Source organism: Hibiscus syriacus, unplaced genomic scaffold (genome assembly GCF_006381635.1).
Source record: "Hibiscus syriacus cultivar Baekdansim isolate YM2019G1 unplaced genomic scaffold, ASM638163v2 tig00111769_pilon, whole genome shotgun sequence".
Taxonomy (NCBI): domain Eukaryota; kingdom Viridiplantae; phylum Streptophyta; class Magnoliopsida; order Malvales; family Malvaceae; genus Hibiscus; species Hibiscus syriacus.
Genome location: NW_024063172.1, coordinates 2,257,937 through 2,275,764, shown reverse-complemented (window position 1 = coordinate 2,275,764; position 17,828 = coordinate 2,257,937). Strand labels below are relative to the sequence as shown.

At 34.4% G+C, this 17,828-nt stretch overlaps 4 protein-coding genes across 4 annotated transcripts; 2 read left to right on the top strand and 2 right to left on the bottom strand.

Annotated features, from left to right (window-relative positions):
* Positions 1 to 1,866: 1,866 nt before the first annotated feature.
* Positions 1,867 to 4,694, bottom strand: LOC120169672 (monothiol glutaredoxin-S15, mitochondrial-like). Its single transcript, XM_039177783.1, has 7 exons — positions 4,591 to 4,694; positions 4,407 to 4,512; positions 4,003 to 4,137; positions 3,781 to 3,880; positions 3,414 to 3,480; positions 2,341 to 2,419; positions 1,867 to 2,089 (listed from the first exon to the last, which is right to left on the bottom strand). Exons 2-7 carry the CDS (start codon positions 4,479 to 4,481, stop codon positions 2,033 to 2,035), a joined length of 513 nt encoding a protein of 170 aa, XP_039033714.1. The 5' UTR covers positions 4,482 to 4,512; positions 4,591 to 4,694; the 3' UTR covers positions 1,867 to 2,032.
* Positions 4,695 to 6,200: 1,506 nt separating this feature from the next.
* Positions 6,201 to 7,552, top strand: LOC120169715 (probable aspartic proteinase GIP2). The gene has a single exon (XM_039177832.1). The coding sequence runs from the start codon at positions 6,213 to 6,215 to the stop codon at positions 7,530 to 7,532; it is 1,320 nt and encodes a 439-aa protein (XP_039033763.1). The 5' UTR covers positions 6,201 to 6,212; the 3' UTR covers positions 7,533 to 7,552.
* A 4,898-nt stretch (positions 7,553 to 12,450) lies between these two features.
* Positions 12,451 to 12,825, top strand: LOC120169863. The gene has a single exon (XM_039177947.1). The coding sequence runs from the start codon at positions 12,451 to 12,453 to the stop codon at positions 12,823 to 12,825; it is 375 nt and encodes a 124-aa protein (XP_039033878.1).
* A 2,023-nt stretch (positions 12,826 to 14,848) lies between these two features.
* On the bottom strand, positions 14,849 to 16,465 carry LOC120169480 (putative 12-oxophytodienoate reductase 11). Its single transcript, XM_039177612.1, has 5 exons — positions 16,318 to 16,465; positions 16,100 to 16,240; positions 15,861 to 15,991; positions 15,606 to 15,782; positions 14,849 to 15,528 (listed from the first exon to the last, which is right to left on the bottom strand). The coding sequence occupies exons 1-5, from the start codon at positions 16,401 to 16,403 to the stop codon at positions 14,936 to 14,938; spliced, it is 1,128 nt and encodes a 375-aa protein (XP_039033543.1). The 5' UTR covers positions 16,404 to 16,465; the 3' UTR covers positions 14,849 to 14,935.
* Positions 16,466 to 17,828: the final 1,363 nt, after the last annotated feature.

The following is a 17,828-nucleotide window of genomic DNA, read 5'->3' as shown; positions in this document are numbered from 1 at the left end:
ATTGCTAATTCACAAAACCAGACAACATTTAAAGTCTTGATCTGGCTGCGCAGGATTGGTCATTACACTGTCCGTAAAGAGAGGAAAGAGGTCTGCAATTGGCTGACAGCAAGGCTGGGGCTCGAGGGGTCACGCTAAATATAGCAAAGAATCGGTTTTTACGTCAAACTAGCTGAGTAAGGAACAACATGGAAGCAATAATAGTGTTAAGAGAGAAAACTGCATATGTAGGTAGTAAACAAAAGAGTTTGTTAGGGTATATGGTATAGTTGAGTAGCCTTCTTAAATCCCCTTCAGGCTTTTTTACCTATCCTAAAAATAAAGTTTCGGATGCGTTTTTCGGTACGGATGTAGGGTGCAGATCGTAATAGTCTATCCAGCTGTACTTTCAGAGCATTTTGACATTAGTTAATAAAATATATTGATATTTGCCATTTGGCTTCTGTGTTCATGTGTTTTCCTTTCTAGCCTATCAGCATCCTGCACTAATGGAAGCTCTGTCTAGCAGTTATAGAATTCGGTTCTGATGTTATCGATGTCGAGTAATTTATTACGGTGAAGGCTTCTTGATGTCTTAAGGACCAATGTGACAATAGGAACTAAGTTGAAAGACAGAACATGAGATGAGCATCTGCCTGATCTACACGTCGAAAATTAATGCCTCTGGTGCACTCTTCTGATCAAGTTGGTGGAGAACACGGAGAAATATGGCGTTTTCTGGTTAAATTTTGCTAAGAAAGTCGGAAAATATTAGCCATCAAATTGAAAAGACTGATCAGAGTTGATATGGTGTTTACTTTTTGCTCGTGATGGTTTCATTTCCAGTTGGGCTTATACTAGCAATTAGTTATTATTATTTTGGTGATGAAGGTCTTGAAGATGACGAGGACCTCCAAATTTTTAGATTTAAATACTTGAATAGATTTTTGTCATTCTTAATGTTTGATCCTAGTTCAATCCCTGACGACCGGAGATTGACAGCTAACTCACGGAACAGGTTCATTTCGGAGGTTTCAAATAACTCACTTATCTTTGGACGGAGTTCTTGACTCCTTGAACTTGAAGCATATGGCGGAAGTTAGTCCATTGGATTTAATCGAAGAGGATAATGATGATACAGAAACATGATGAAGCATAGGAGATAATCCACCTGGATGCATGCCTAATAGTGGAAGGCCAGTTTTCCGAACAATGTGCCTTGAAATCCTTTTAGCTTTACAAATTGTTACCATTATTATTTCTTTTAATATACCAATGAGTGAGCTTCAACCTACTTAAAATGTTATTGACCATTACGGTGTTACAATTACGATCATGTCAGAACCGTGATTTGTCATATCAATATCACAAGTTAAATAACCATATTGATTAATATTTTAGGTTCAAGAGCTTTCTTGAGTGTAAAAAATCCGATAACTTAATTGGTTTTCCTCTTCAAAAGTTTAGGGGACCCTTGAAACTTTACAAAAGGCAATCTCCCGGGTCCATCAGTACATGTGTTTACAATGAATATATGCTTCAATGCCTTATGCTCTGTTAGCAACAAGAAATGACCCAAACCTACTTTCATTGCTTGAAACTCGACCGAACATCATTTGGCATATGTAACTGCCATTCATTCGGATGTAAGGCAAACCCTGACAGCATTAATCAGCTCGGTGAACAACTGAACATGCTATTTCCGAATCCCGTGTTTACAGAAACAATCCATGGTGGTTAACTATCATCCATATACAAAAGAAAAACTTTCTATTTTCTAAATTTGATCGTATTGTTCAGTTGTTCCAACATTGTCATAGACTGATCACTCATGTATCTATTTTCAAGAAGCAAAATATAGTAGAAGGACAAATAAATAAATAAATGTGAAGAAATGTGATATTTATTTAAAAGCCTTAACAAGTCAAGGTCGTCGTACATAATAACGTATGTAACCTTTTATCTTTATCATCTTCCAGAGTCGAGGAGAGCAAACAAGTTGAGTTTGAATAAAGCAAAAATACCTACTACAATCTTGAGATTCAATAGCGACTTATTCGGGCTTTGGATTGCCAGAGATATCCTTGAGCTTTTCTTTCAGTTCTCCATTCTACACAAGTACAAATACAAATGCATCAGCTATAAGTAATATTATCTGGAGTCAGATACAGCTTTGTTTAATTTATTAAAAAGGCTATATGGAAGATCATATTCTCTGATCCTCATATTCATGTCTGACCATGTGTTGAAGATATTGTCCGACACAAATTCCCTAAGAAAAATTAAGAGCTCAGGGACAATAGGCCATAAAGGTTCCTGTACAAGTTATGCAAAGGGTGGTAAAACGTAATAAGACTTAACCTGGTGCATGTTGAGAATTATATCTGAACCCCCAATGAACTCTCCCTTTATAAATATCTGCGGAAATGTGGGCCAGTGGCTGCAATAAAATAGAAAAGTAATGAAGGAAAGAAGCACATTATATGAATATCATCTATGGACTACTAATTAACCGCTTCTAAGAAGAAAATCTATCAAATTCATCACAATGATACCATCTATCAACCCGTATAAAACTAACATCAATGAACTATTTTGACCTAAAAAAATGAAATACAACAATTATATCTAAGGCACAAAGCTGAAACACCGAATGCAAGGCTAATTCTCATTGTGGAATTTGACCTTTCGATCATAATCGCATCCAGAAAGAACACTTGAATGTAGAAATTCAACCATAAAAGTATAGAGTGAAATATCTGCAAACTTCAGTTATAGATACTTATTTGGATCTATCTAAGAAGTCCAATGCTCTGAAAAGATTTATTGACAAATTCGACATTTCATTATTTGAACAAAGAATTATGTTCACTCAAATACTGTTGAAACAAATATTTTTGCCACAGAGTAATATAACATGCTCATGTTCAAACTAAAAGGATGTAAAAGAAAAAAGGGCACTTGATTTGTGTCTTGGTCGAATTCCATATAAAATATTTTGTATTTTCTATTTGTGGACTTTTGCTTCAACCAAATGCAAACTAGGAGTCTGGAAGATACAAAAATATAAGAAATACTAATCAAAATCAACAGGAAGCTTAATATAGAGAAAAAAGAAAAATTTTGGCATAGAATCAACCAGCAGAAATCCATAACTCTGGAGAGATTTTTCACTTTTTGCGAGATACTTAAATATTGATGGAACTAAAATGGGCAGCCCACCCAGGCCACAGAACACAGGCTTCATTAAAAGATGACTATCAGCATTCAGCATGTTATTTTATTGAGAAAAAGTAAATAAAGAAGATATCATATTCAAACCACGGAAATGAGAGAACCTTAGCTAAAAAGGTGAGTTTGAGTGTCCATTCATTTTGATCAAAATCACCATTAGATTAGCCTTCAAAGTAAACTACTAGCAAAAGTGAAGTTACCTGAAGGCTTTGACAGCACTTTTCAGCTCAGGATCTTCCAGGATATTTCTTGCACTTAAAGGAATATCTGCCACAGCCAGAAATTTGATGAGAACAAAAATCGGCTAAATGCATTTGTTATCAAAACAAAAGAAAAAAAATACATCGAGCTAAACAGACATGCATGGAGCAGTCAGCAAAGACAGAGCAGGCATAAATCCTTTTGGTCATGTAATTTTCTTCTAAAGACAGAATATGAGTCATATCCAGAGAGATGCATAAGCAAGGTAAAACAAATGCAGAATCATCCATGAACATATTAATTACAGATCAAAAGCCAAATAGAGATGTGAGGAAAATATTCTCGTCACACACAATTAACACTTACTGTAGTGTTTTAACACTCTAACTGCCAAAGAGCTGAATCCGCATTGAGGAAAATCAGGTACCCCTTTCATATAAATCATCACAGGGTTTTCCTTGACATCCTAGAATAACAGTTAATCACAATCACCAATACCAAATAAAGAAAACTTCTGAGCTACAAATGGGAAGAAAGTTCCAATTTGCTTGTCTATATAACACCTAACATATCAAAGGGAATACCTACCTGTTCAACGAAACCCTTAAAAGAAACAGCAGCAGACTCCTGAACCTTATTTGTCGGTCTGAAATCTTCATGTGTATCAGGGTCACCGGGAACGGTTGAGTATTTCAACCCATTCTGGTAGAAGGATCCAATCACCTAATAACAGCAGAACCAAAATAAGGCCTCTTTAAATTAAAACATGAAAATAGTTTCTAAAAGTCCATATCCTGATTTTTAATGGAGCACAAAGAATCTTGAGACGGCTACCAGCATTTTAGAACAATATAAAGAAAGCTATTTGTGTTTAGACAAGACAATTATCTAAAACCCTAAACCCTAAAACCAAAACTAAACATAAATTGATTTCGCTACATAATGAAAGCAATGAATAATAATAAAATTAAAGATGACGAATTCAAGCATACGTTTCCATTAGATCGAGCAGCTGGGAGAGTGGCGATGGCCCTCAACAACGCGTTTGATGATAATAATCTAGCCATTACCTCTCAAATCTCCGATGATTCAAAATATCTGCACAAATTTCAATAACTAAAACCAATAGATCGCAAATGAAAGATGAACAGAAAAATGGAAATCAAATTTGTTTACCTTCGGAAAATAAAACAAAAACCCAAATGGGGAAAAGAAGGTTTAAAGCTTAAGGCCGCGTGAAGGTGTTTATTACGGAATACTGTGAAGAAAAGAAAGAAAGAAGAGAATCGTATTCAAGTCCCTAAAGTTTGACTTCATATTTTGTTAACCTCAAACTTTTGTAGCCTTTTAATCTAGTTCTTATAGTTTACAATCTTTAACAATTAAATCCTTTCATTTGGAAATTGTGTGAATCCACGGATGTAATTGTAATTTGACAATTATACGCACGGATATATTAAATATTAAATATTTTTTATTATTCGGTTAATTTGGTCGGTTAGTTCAGTTAAAATTGAAGTTTAAACACCCTAAAGCTAAATAATATATATAATATATTAAATATTTAATAATTTCAGTTAATTAACTGATTTCGAACCGAATTAATCGAAACCGAAATAAAAAAATCATTAATAATTAACCGACCGAACCCAAAATTAATCGATTGAAATTTTGATTCAATCGGGTTTAACCGAATTATAAACACTCTTACTAAGCAGTAGACATTTATTTTATAGAAGATTTGCATGTAGACACCTGGAAACACGATTCATCTGCAAAAATATTTCTGCGAACCAAGTTTGCATATCATGATCAACAGTAATCGCAGCAGAAGAAAGGCTCAAACGTAGCGGCCATTGGAACCAATTAACGTAGCCGATATTGGCAATCAATCTAACAAGATCACCCAACATAGCAGGGGCAGGGGCCTTCGCTTGACATTTCACTCCAATAAAAAATTTAAAGAATAATACAATTTTTTTTTGATAACGTAGGAACCTCTCAAGGCCAGGCTAAGAATTTGATCTTACAAGACAACCTCCGGAGATGTTAAAAGAACCCACCACTCTGTCCGCCTACTTTTTTTTCAAGATTCCCAGTCAGCGCGGTTTGAACCCAAGACATGAGACTAGCTCATAATCCCAAGAGCCCTTGGCCAACTGGGCACGACTGAGGTGGTAATAATACAACTTTAATTTTCATACAAACATTAAAACAAATAAAGAAACAATTGGCCAACTTACACATTGAGTTGGCCATTATATATGAATTGTCCCTACCGGGTGAGAACTTTTACTTTACTATATACTTTAGTGAAGATGTATGACATTAGTTTATTGTAAACTCTATGGATTTTAGATCAGTTGATGCTTCATGCTCCTTATCTTTTTCTATCCTTAAACATATTTAATTTGCAACTTGAATTACTACATATAAAAACACTGAAATTAGGTAGGAGTTTTAATATGAAAAAAAGGGTGCATGATAAAAGCTGAGTCTATGGTCAAATTTGATAATCTTAGATAAAATTTACTACTTTAATTTTTACGGTAATCAAGTACGTATATATTAATAACAGAGATTTTTCTTATGGGATAGATATAAATCAAATTTTACAATAGATACTATTAATAAATTAAATAATTAACGTAAAAAATTAAAATTTTAGAGTCAACACGAGTATATGGACATTGGACAACCCTTACAGCTGACACTGTTTGCTAGATTTGCCACTGGTGACATTGCCTGGCCTTGCTCCTATAAATAGACCTTCTCTTTCACTATCTCTTCACACCACTATGGCTATCTCAACTAGCTTCCTTCTTTTCTCAGCTTCTCTCTTGTTCTTCATAGTCTCTCCTTCTATCCAAGCTTCCTTTAGGCCTAAAGCACTAGTCCTTCCTGTCTCAAAAGATGATTCAACCAACCAATACATCACTGAAATCAAGCAAAGAACCCCTTTAGTGCCTGTCAAGTTGACCCTTGATCTTGGTGCCGCGTCCCTCTGGGTCGATTGTGACCGAGACTATGTCTCATCTACCTACAAGCCTGCCCGTTGTAACTCCGCTCAATGCAACTTGGCTAGGTCCAAGTCCTGCGGAGATTGCTTCGAAGGTCCCAGGCCAGGCTGCAACAATAATACCTGTAACCTCTTCCCGGCCAACAACGTAGTAAACTCTGCCACCATCGGCGAGGTTGCTCAAGATGTTGTATCGGTCCAATCTACCGACGGAAAGAGTTCCGGTGAAGCAGTTTCAACGTCCAAGTTTCTCTTTACTTGCGGTTCCACTTTTCTCATGGACGGTCTTGCTAGTGGCGTTAATGGTGTGGCTGGTCTAGGTAGAACAAAGGTTTCAATGCCTTCTCAATTCTCCGCTGCTTTTAGTTTCCCGAGAAAATTTGCAGTTTGTTTGGGTTCATCGAGTGGTGTCGTCTTCTTCGGTGATGGGCCTTATAGTTTCCTTCCTTCCGTCACTGACATCTCGAAATCTCTATCCTACACTCCCCTCATTCTCAATCCCGTCAGCACCGCACCGAGTTCATTCGAAGGTGAACCTTCTTCGGACTACTTCATCGGAGTGACGGGGATCTCCGTTAATGGTAAACTAGTGGCGTTAAACAAAACGCTGCTTTCCATTAACAAAGAAGGCCACGGCGGAACGAAGATCAGCACTGTTGCTGCCTACACTCTGTTGCAAACCTCAATCTACAAAGCGGTGGTTAAAGCTTTCATCAAGGAAATTCCCGGTGTTCCCAGGGTTAAAGCAGTGGCTCCATTCGGTGTATGCTTCGATGCTAAATCCATCAGCAGCACCCGCGTCGGCCCGGGAGTGCCGAACATTGATCTCGAGCTACCCAACAAAGTGGTGTGGGGGATAATCGGATTCAACTCGATGGTGAACGTTGGCAATGATGTATTGTGTTTAGGGTTCGTCGATGGAGGATCGGAACCCACGTCGTCGATAGTGATCGGAGGACATCAAATAGAGCACAATCTTCTGCAGTTTGACCTAGCGGCATCTAGGCTTGGGTTCAGTTCTTCCCTCCTGTTCCAAAAAACTACATGTTCCAACTTTAACTTCACATCGGCTGCTTACGTTGAACACTCTTCCATCTGAGTGTACTACTGTTTTTGTCTTTAATCCGTGATTGTGACTGTTTGTTCCTGTCTTGTTGAGTTTCTCCAATAAAATTTTAGGGTTTCCTTAAAAAAACATAGTGCTTTGTGCTTGCCATTGGCCTCGTCTCAAAATGCAAGTTGCAATTATATTTATCAAAAGATGGATCATGGTAGGTAAACATAATGCCATTGCACATGAAGCTGATTCTTTCTTGATGGGATTTAAAGTTTTTAAATTAAAATAATTCGCCTTGATTTATAGTATTTAACAAAGATGGATCGTGGTAGGTGAAGAATTTCATAGCACATGCCTGAATAATGAATTTTATTATTATACATATGCTGAGGAATGATTGTTTCATAGATCGAATCTAGGAATTGGATAATATAATATAATATTATCTCAATATGGAAGTAACGCAGACAGCTTGTATAAAAAATGGGTGCATTGTGCTTGCCGATGTACTTTCGAATGCAAGTTGCAATACAATTATTGATCATAACTCTTTTCATTCCAAAAGAGATAAGAATATGGACATAGTATTTTATACCGAAAAAATAAATTTACAAAATTTTAAGTGAATCATTTTATAAAATTTTAAAATAAAAATATATCATTAATAAAAATATATTTAAAATTTAAAATTTTCGAAAATACGATTGATTATGTCTTGAGGGGAGTCAAAATTTTGGATTAAATATTTGCATTTGAGGGTGCATGCATACTTGAATAAGAATATAACATATACACATGCGGGGGACCCATTGTGTTGTGTCCTATGTAGCATCGAATCTAGGGCTTTGGTGGCCCCTCGAGTATATCAGTAACCACTTTGGGGCATCCATGAGGGATTAAAAGTTGCTTGGATGAAGGGAGAAAGAAAATTAATTTTAGAGTGGACAGCAGAGAAGCCATCAACCTCGTCAAAAACAAATCGAGTGAACACAGGAAACTCGCCATCTTGCAGCACATAGAAAAATTATTAAAGAAAAATTGGATGGTTGAACTAAATCACATACCTAGAGAAGCCAATCAAGCAGCGGATACAATAGCCAAGCAAATATGGAGATATCAGAGAGACACAATCGTTCTGCAGAATTCCCCCAAGGAAGCTGATAAGTTTCTAATTGTTGATAAAACGGGCAGTTAAACAGCCCTTTGTACCTTTTTTAACCAAAAAAAGTAGATATTAAAATTATTTTTCATTTGATTGAATTTTTTATATTTTATTCGCGATTTTGATCAAACCTTTTTTAGTTTTATTCAAAAAAATGTGCATGTAATGAGAGATTTTGGGAGACATTTTTTCCTTCTCTGGGTATTTTGAACCCTAACTTTTCATTTATAAAAAATATTATTCTCAATAAGAATCTCGGGTTCAAATAATTATATCCGTAAAGTATATGCGTATTATAATCAGCTAAATTTTTTTAAAACACTATATTATAATTAATCGCCACAAACTATTAAAAAAAATTCTCTCATTGTTCATACATCTATTTTCCTATCTTCTCTCTTAACTCTCTCTCTAGTGTTCCCTTCGGCAACCGTGAGTTTTCTTTTTCATTGATTTCTTTGTTTTCTTTTTGACAAGTTTCTTCATTTCTTTTTTCGCCGGGCTTTCCAAGTATGGTTCAAAAATTCTTTTATGAAAGATTATGTTAATCTTGGACGACATTTAATTTTTAAGATTACATCAGTTTACATCAAATTGCTTTTTAAAGTAGTGATTGCACAACATAATAATAATTATTTTTTGTTTATTTATTTATTATTGTTGTAATAACCAGTGCTAATATTTTTGTTTTGCAGTATTTTTCTCTAAAACTTTTGAAGTAATTTCATTATTATAAACATGAATTTCTATAACAAATAAGTTCATCCTTAATCTATTCAAGCTCGAACCACTGTGTAACATTATAATCTGATATGACTCTAGGACTACCAATTAGAATGTCACACGGGACCACCGTAGTGGATAACCTAAATTTTTTCTAAAACCTTTGTAAAACATTATTTAAAGACCATTCAATAAAGCATAAAATTAAATGTAAGTATTTGAGTTTACAACGGGGAGCTCCCAAAATATATATCAAAATAATACAATTGAGTATTTAAAATAGAGTTACGACTAGGGATGGCAAACGGGCGGGTTGGGTGCGGATACCCCCTCCCCCATCTCCATACCCACCTAATATTTTTCAATTCACCACCCGCCCACCACCCATGATGGGTACAAATTTTAAAATCCACACCCGCCCACGCGGGTACATTCTCAAATCCATCCCCACACCCACTACCCACTAGCGACGTACCCGTCTAGACCCGCCTGACAGCAAACTTAAGTTATACATAAGCAACAAACATAAAAAAAACATGTCCATTAAGAAACATAATAAAATAATCCAAGGATTATCTAAGTTAAGTGTTAATATAGATCTTAAAATACACAAAACACCATAATAAAGGACATAATTAAAGTCTAGAAACATAAATGACAAACACAAAATGTTTTTGTTCTTTGGCACAACATTCTAAAATTTCAGGCAATATTTGTGACATATAATACTCAAGTATTACAATCATCATTCTCTATTTCCTCCAACTGAGAGCGCTCCAATTTAAATTCACTACTACCTACATATATAATAGAAAGTAAAACTAATATAAGTTAGTAACTAAACTTTAATAAGATAATTAAGCACAATTTGACAACTAATATAAACTAAATAATAATATTACCTTTAATATCGGCCCAAAGCCAATTTTGAGCATACATTAATGCTTCAATCGTCTCCGGAAGTAGTCGACTACGATAAGGACCAATTACTCTTCCACCTATACTGAATGCAGATTTTGATGGGACAGTGGAGACAGGAATGCCCAAAATATCTTTTGCTATTTGTTGGAGAGTTAGATAAATTACATGTTATATCTTATACAATATTAGAATTTATAAATTAGTCTCTAAAATTACACCTAAATTCATAATGGTCCAAAATTTAATGGATATTTAGCTAGGCGGGCGGATGTGGGGCGAGCGGATGCGGGGCGGGCGGATGCGGGGCGGGTAATGTCTCAAATCCATTACCCGCCCACCACCCGCGACGGGTACCACTTTCTAAATCCACACCCGCCCACTACTCGCTAAAATTATACCCATCCCCGCCCCAATTGGAGCGGATGCGGTGCGAAATCCACGAAACTGTACCCGTTTGCCATCCCTAGTTACGACTCAAGTAGAAGAAAGGTCTATGAATTAACTTATTTCTTTGGAAGAATGGAAAAATCATTCTTGTGGATGATTCGTATCCACCATGAATTAACTTATTTGGTGTGAGTTTATTTTGGATGATTATATTTTCCTTTGAATGAAGGGTTTATATTTTCCATGTTTAAATATTTTCTTTGTTTATTGTTTAAATATTTAGTAACTTAGATTTGTAAGAGCTTTCGAGAGTTAACCATTTTCTAAGTTTTGATACCAAATATCGAGAGAGTTAGGTTAGGTCTACATGAACAATGGAGCCAAGCTGGGATTGTAAGGCTCTAACTTACCTTAGAGATAAAGAAAGAATTTCAACGACTAAAAGGGGCATGACTTATTCGATATTACTATGCTACAGTTCATGCTGAGAGATATTATCGTAGTATTTTCATTATTAGGTTCTTTACTAGAGATATCCTAGGAATAATTTAGTAAACCCTGTTGAGCAACATACTCATGGAAAAGGTGAACCATTCTAGAGACAAAGTATAAGATCCCTAAGTAAACTCAACCATTTATCCTTATAGAAGTTTGTTTGTTCGAGGTTGTCAAGTCTCTTATTTCAAACCTAAATACTCATTTTATTTTTCTTTAGCATTTTTCTTTGATTGTCACATCAATTTGCCACAACATTTTATGCCTCACACCTACTATTTTGTCATACCATTCTTGTTCCACTTGTTCATACCGTTTATACTTTACCAGTGACATTTTTGTGCATAGCTTTACTCAAAGTTCCACCAATCTATGTGGAGACGATACTCACTCACCACTATATTACTTGTTCGATTGTGTATACTTATACAGTTTTATGTGTCATAGCATAGTACATTACACACGCAACAAATATCATGTTGATAATGCACCATTAAATATTATTTTCTCATTAAAATTATATATTCTCTATGTCCCACTTAAATTATATTTTTGGTCAATTTTTTAACTTTAACTTATTATTATTTAAAATTTATTATCGATAAAAATATAAAACAATATATATTTTAAAAATATTTAATCAAGTAGTTTTGGAATATATATTTAATAAAATTTAATTTTTTAAAATATTTAAAATAATTACGATCAAAGTTTAAAAATTTTAACTTTTAAAAAAGTCAGTAAAATATATTTTTAGTGGGATAGAAGTAGTACTATTTTTTCAATTCTATATTAATAGATGTAGGTAGTATATATCATATGAAATTTTAATTCTAGACTATCATTAGAATTCTAACAATAAAGTATATGAAAATCAACATCTTATATATAATATTAATAATAAAATTCATAAATAGTCTCATGGGATACATAAAATCTTAATTATAATTGATATCTATAAATAATAAATATTTATGGTAAAGTTTTAGTGTAGTTCTACAGTCATTAGGGTTTTGTTTAATTATCATTATTATTATTGTAATGGAGTTAAAAGGACAACTAAAATAGGAAGAGCTAAAGTAGGGGCTATTAAGTACTTTCAATTCTCTTCTTCTTCTATAAATATCCTCCCTCTCACACCTTTCTCTCCAAACAAAGTTCAATCAATTAACTAGGGTTTTCAAAGGGGTGCTGTGTTCGAGTCATTGAGAACAAACAAATTTGCAGAATATTTAACACAATCGTCACTGATAATTTTAAGCTTAAAAAAGAATGCCCAAAGATGCAAGAGTTCGTTCCGCTTCTCTTAATCGCTCTAGGGCATCTCCTTACACGTGTAGTTCCAGGGACGATGTTAAATTGTGGGACGATGCAGCAATATGCCCCATCTGTTTAGAAATTCCGCACAACGCTGTGCTTTTACGGTGCTCCTCCTCCAACAAAGGCTGCCGTCCGTTCATGTGCAACACAAGTTACCGCCATTCTAACTGTCTCGACCAGTTCACTGACTCGTCGCTATCGTCGCCTTCTACATTCGTGTTACAGAAAATCCATGAGCCGAAGCTTCTCTGCCCTCTCCGTCGAGGTGAGATTCATGGCTGGACGGTGATAGAACCAACCCGACTGGTCCCGACAGTTTATGAATAACAAAGCGAGGAGCTGTTCTTCTGAGACGTGTGATTTCAAGGGGACTTATAAGGAACTCAGGATGCACGCTAGATCTGCTCATCCTAATGTCCGGCCAACGGAAGTGGATCTAGAACGGCGGTGCGATTGGACTACGTTTGAGCTTGAAAGCGAGCATGAGGACATGCTTAGTTCAGTCCAAGAGTTTGATTCGATTACGTTTGATTTGTTCACATATATCTTGCACATCTACCGTTCGTACCGTTCTCCAATCAGTTCTATACATGCATGAATAATTTTTTAGTCAGAAAAAATAAAATTCTATGTTTATTTATTAAAATATAATATTTTATGAATTTATTGAATGATTTTATTGATTAAAGGAAGAATATTTTTTTTATACATTTTAGATCCAAATAATTATGTCTATGAGTATATATTATTAATGATTACAAAAGATATTAAACGAATATTATCTTATAATCATACTATATATTTAAAAAAATTAACTTCTTATTTACTTACTAATTTTTTTTCTTATTTTACTCACTGTATTTTTACTCTTTTTAATTTACTCACTAAAATTTACAAATTAATATTTTTAGTTATATAATCATTATTTTTTCTACGTAGTTATGACGTGACTTTAAATCCTTCTACTGTGTTATGACTTTGGCTTTAAACCCTTTAATCTTACGGTCATTTTGATCGGTCCATGATCATAATTTTTATAAGGTCCTCATGTTAGTAAGTGAGTTTTGATCTGCTGACATGCCTGTTTCTGAAATTTTGATGGTCTTTAGACGAACCAAAATATTATGCCTCTAATTAAGGATTTAAATTATAGTATATAATTGTGTATTTGATTGCGTTGTGTTTGTCGCTATTGCAGATATAATTGATGATATTACTGTAACTACAAGTATTGTGATTATGAATTTTTAATAACATATGCTATTGTGGACATAACGGTTGTTGATGTCGCGGTTCTTAATGATGTCGTTGCCATTACATAACAGTTGTTGTTGTGGTTACAGACCGTTATTTAAATAATTATTCCTAATAACAAGTGTTAAAAAATAAATTTTAAGGTGGCTCTATAATAATAATTATTGAAAGAAATGGAATCCTAATAAAAAAATATTAAAAAATAAATAAATTTTAAGAATATGCTCATAATATCAAATATTGAAAAAAGATTAGACCTCTAATAAATAATATTAAACAATTAGACTCATAATAAAAAATAAATATCAGAAAAGAAATTAAACTATAGCAAAGGTGAAGAGAAGAAATGATTTATTTTTCTTGAAACCAAACAAACCTATTAGTTTTTCTCTTAAAAATCGCTGATGAAAAATGGAGACTTGTTTCATAAAAGGGTTCTCCGTCTTCCCTGTGTTTTTGTTGCCACTGAGGATGTTTCCTACATTTTCTGTAGTTTTTTTTATAACATAGGACCTTTAAGGCTATGCTAAAGAACCTGACCTTACAAGGTAACCTCCGGAGGAGTTGAAAGAACCCACCACTCTGTCCCTCCGCTTTTTTTCAGGATTCTCAGCCAGCACGGTTCGAACCTAGGACATGAGACCGGCTTATAATCTCAAGAGCCCTTGTTTTGCCAACTGGGCCACGCCTGCTGTGGTTACATTTTCCGTAGTTGTTCTAACGTGCTCGAGGGTTTTTATGTCTTTCTTTGGTTTCGACTGAGAAAATAATATTTATTTAATACTAAAAAATACGAAAATTATATTCGAGATTCAATATGAAAAGTATATTGACCCTGGATCTTGGTGCTGGCAGATCTAGTCAGTAGCTAGTTATGTGCAAGACTGCCAAATTTCACCATGGATTATGCTTTTATCATTTACTTTTCACAAACTCAACTTCAGTGATTGAACCCACGGATCAAATAATTTTAAATATTATTTTTAATAGAATTATGTGATTACAAGATAGTTCAGGACACGATTACCTGAATATCAAACATCTTAAATTCGATAACTAAACAACAAAATGCACGTTCAGGTCCTACAGGACATTGTTACATGAATCGTCTGTCTTATTATTTTGATTAGAGTAGCACAGTGTTTACCATAAAGAAGTTTCCAAATCCTGGCTCCCAACCAGCTCAAGCAGTGTCTTCAAGAAATGGGTAATCGGTGTAGCCAATAACAGGATCTGGTAAGCAATAGGTGCTCCGATTGTGCTTAGTGAAAGGCGCATTCAGCTCAAATCTTTTTGGCAAATCCGGATTCGACAGAAACAATCGACCAAATCCCACGAGATCGGTTCGGTTTTCGGCCAAAGCTTTGTTCCCGTCATCTTTGTCATATCCTCCGGCTACAATGAAAGTGCCCTTAAAAGCCTTCCTCATTGGAAGCAAACTTTCGGTGGTTTCGAAACTTTCTTCGGCAAGTTTCATCCTAGGCTCAACCATATGGCAGTAAAGGATCCCATATTTGTTCAATGACTCGGCCATGTAAACGCCTAACGCTGTTGGATTGGAGTCTCCCGAATCCAAGTAGTCTGCATATGGAGATAGCCTGAGTCCCACTCTGTCCGCTCCAATCTCATTAGCAACAGCTTCGACTACTTCTAATGCGAACCTACAGCGGTTCTCTAGAGACCCGCCATACTCATCAGTTCGATCGTTTATATGATCTTTCATGAATTGGTCAAGTAGATATCCATGTGCCCCATGTATCTCAACTCCATCGAAACCTGTGAATCCAAAAGGCATCTTTTGAGATAAGTCTTTTTCATGAGCTATAAGGGTAAGAAGCACTTAAAATACTTGCCGGCTTCCATAGCATTCCTTGCAGCAACTCTATACTGGTTGACAACTTGAGGGATCTCATCCGTCCTTAATCTCCTCGGTGGCGAGAATTTTGCGAGTTCTTCCGCATTTGCTTGAAGTTGAGGCTTCAATTCATTGCTGGTGGAGGAGATTGGGGCCTGCCCATTTGGCTGATACTCTGTTGATCAAGGTAACCATGTGATTAGATGATGAACACAAATCATGCAGGAAGGAAAGACAGTAGAAATGGACATACCATAAGTGGAAGCCCTTCCAACATGCCAAATTTGACAGAAGATGATGCCGCCTTTGGCATGAACAGCATCCACAATGGGTTTCCAGGCCTCTACTTGCTCTTTTGACCAAATACCAGGCGTATCTTTGTACCTTTTATTTGCAAGGCAGAAACCATACTTTTTTAATTAAATGCTACAAGTAATAATAATAAAACATATTCGTATCCGACACTCGATCGAATCGAGAAAGCGAAATTACCCTCGACCGGCTTCGGAAATTACAGTAGCTTCGGTTATAATAAGACCACCCTTGGTGGCTCTCTGGGAATAGTAGACGGCGGCATGGGGCTGAGGAATATTGTTCCAAGACCTCTGTCTAGTCATAGGAGGCATTACCAGTCTGAAAAACAACAGCAACCTCCATCAAATTCGATGATTGAAGAAACAAAAATGAAAGAGAGAGCAAGTATTTATTACCTATGAGAAAGGTTGAATTTTCCCATTCTGTATGGAGTGAGAAGAGGCATGGTTTGTTGGAGTTGAGCGTCCACAATATCTCCCATTCCCCCCCTTAGTTTCTGCAATAACTAGATGCCAAAACCCTTTCTTTGATTCGCCAAATGGAAATGGATGGCTGCAATGGCAGAATGGGGTTTGGATGAGTTTTTATAGAGCCATAAACAGAGCAACCAGTCAACCAGTCCGCATGCCATACTTCATTTTGTTGTTGATGACGATTGAATTCTATTATTCAAACACCTGGTGGGATAATATTTTATTTTCGTGCTCTTCTTACTATATATACAAGTGCATGTATGACTTCTTAAAGTATTCTTTAAATTAATATTTGATTGATTTGTAATATAATTTTTTAATATAGAATTGTTTAAAGGTAATATATATTCATAATATATTTTAATTTAATTACTTAAATAAAAAATCTCTAAGAAAATAATATTTTCTCTGCCATCGGAGGTTATTTAATGAATTTGATTTATTTGTAATATTAATTCAATTAAATATATTATCATTAATATAATAAAATATTAATTTTTTTAAAATGCAATTGATTTATTGGTTTTTGAGAAAATTATATAGGCGGCATTGGAGGTGGAGGTCAGCCATTATATTTAAAAAATGAGTAATGATTAAAATTTTGTATTTTTAATTCAAAAATATTATTACTTATTTTATGATCGTATCTTTTGGAATTTTGACTAATTTACTCTGTCAAGGGTGGCGGCAATATACTTTACAAAATATATATTTATATTGTACTCTTCAAAATTTAATAAAAATATTAATATAATTTTTAATATAAGGTGAATATAATAATATTTATTTAAGATTCTCAATCATTTGATATATATTTAACGTTTAAACACTTTTATATATAATAGTCAAACTTAAAAATTCAAAAAATAATAATAATTCTTTAATCACAAAGATTGTTTAATTGGGTATATATTATACTTTTTAATCATTATTATCGATGCAAATGCAGCGTGGGCATAGTTTTTAGTCCATAATGTTTAAATATTATATGAGCTATAATTACGGTTTAAATATTATAGGGGAGAATTTATTGAGTAATTTTAATAAAAGAACCTCTACAATTGATATGTAGTTAATAAAAATGAATAAAATTTCATTTAATTTGTTTGAATATTCACCTTAATAGTTAAATTGAGATTAACGTGTTACAATTTTTTAATAAACTTTTCTATGAGACAATTTGCTATAAAATATCACTCGATGTTAATAGCCGTTAACAATTGTTACTGTAATAATGAAATATTGACGTGATATATTAAACCAGCTGACTTAATATGTTTCACCTCCTCTTCTTCTCTCCTTTTTCTTCTTATAATATGCTAGTGATTTTGTTTACAAAATTAAGTTTAAAAAAATTGTCCAATCAAACAAAATACCTTAAACCCATAATTTTAATGTTTAAAACACAAAAAATTCATGAACTCTAAAATTAA

What these genes read in the sequence shown, in the direction of transcription:
- LOC120169672 (XM_039177783.1), bottom strand. Translation starts at nt 4,481, where the DNA reads ATGGCTAGATTATTATCATCAAACGCGTTGTTGAGGGCCATCGCCACT. An exon ending in AGTGCTGTCAAAGCCTTCAG is followed by an intron (nt 2,420 to 3,413) that starts GTAACTTCACTT and finishes ATTTTATTGCAG; the next exon opens with CCACTGGCCCACATTTCCGC. An exon ending in TAATTCTCAACATGCACCAG is followed by an intron (nt 2,090 to 2,340) that starts GTTAAGTCTTAT and finishes GTACTTGTGTAG; the next exon opens with AATGGAGAACTGAAAGAAAA.
- LOC120169715 (XM_039177832.1), top strand. Translation starts at nt 6,213, where the DNA reads ATGGCTATCTCAACTAGCTTCCTTCTTTTCTCAGCTTCTCTCTTGTTC.
- LOC120169863 (XM_039177947.1), top strand. Translation starts at nt 12,451, where the DNA reads ATGCCCAAAGATGCAAGAGTTCGTTCCGCTTCTCTTAATCGCTCTAGG.
- LOC120169480 (XM_039177612.1), bottom strand. Translation starts at nt 16,403, where the DNA reads ATGGGAGATATTGTGGACGCTCAACTCCAACAAACCATGCCTCTTCTC. An exon ending in AAATTCAACCTTTCTCATAG is followed by an intron (nt 16,241 to 16,317) that starts GTAATAAATACT and finishes GTTGTTTTTCAG; the next exon opens with ACTGGTAATGCCTCCTATGA. An exon ending in AAGGAATGCTATGGAAGCCG is followed by an intron (nt 15,529 to 15,605) that starts GCAAGTATTTTA and finishes TTGGATTCACAG; the next exon opens with GTTTCGATGGAGTTGAGATA.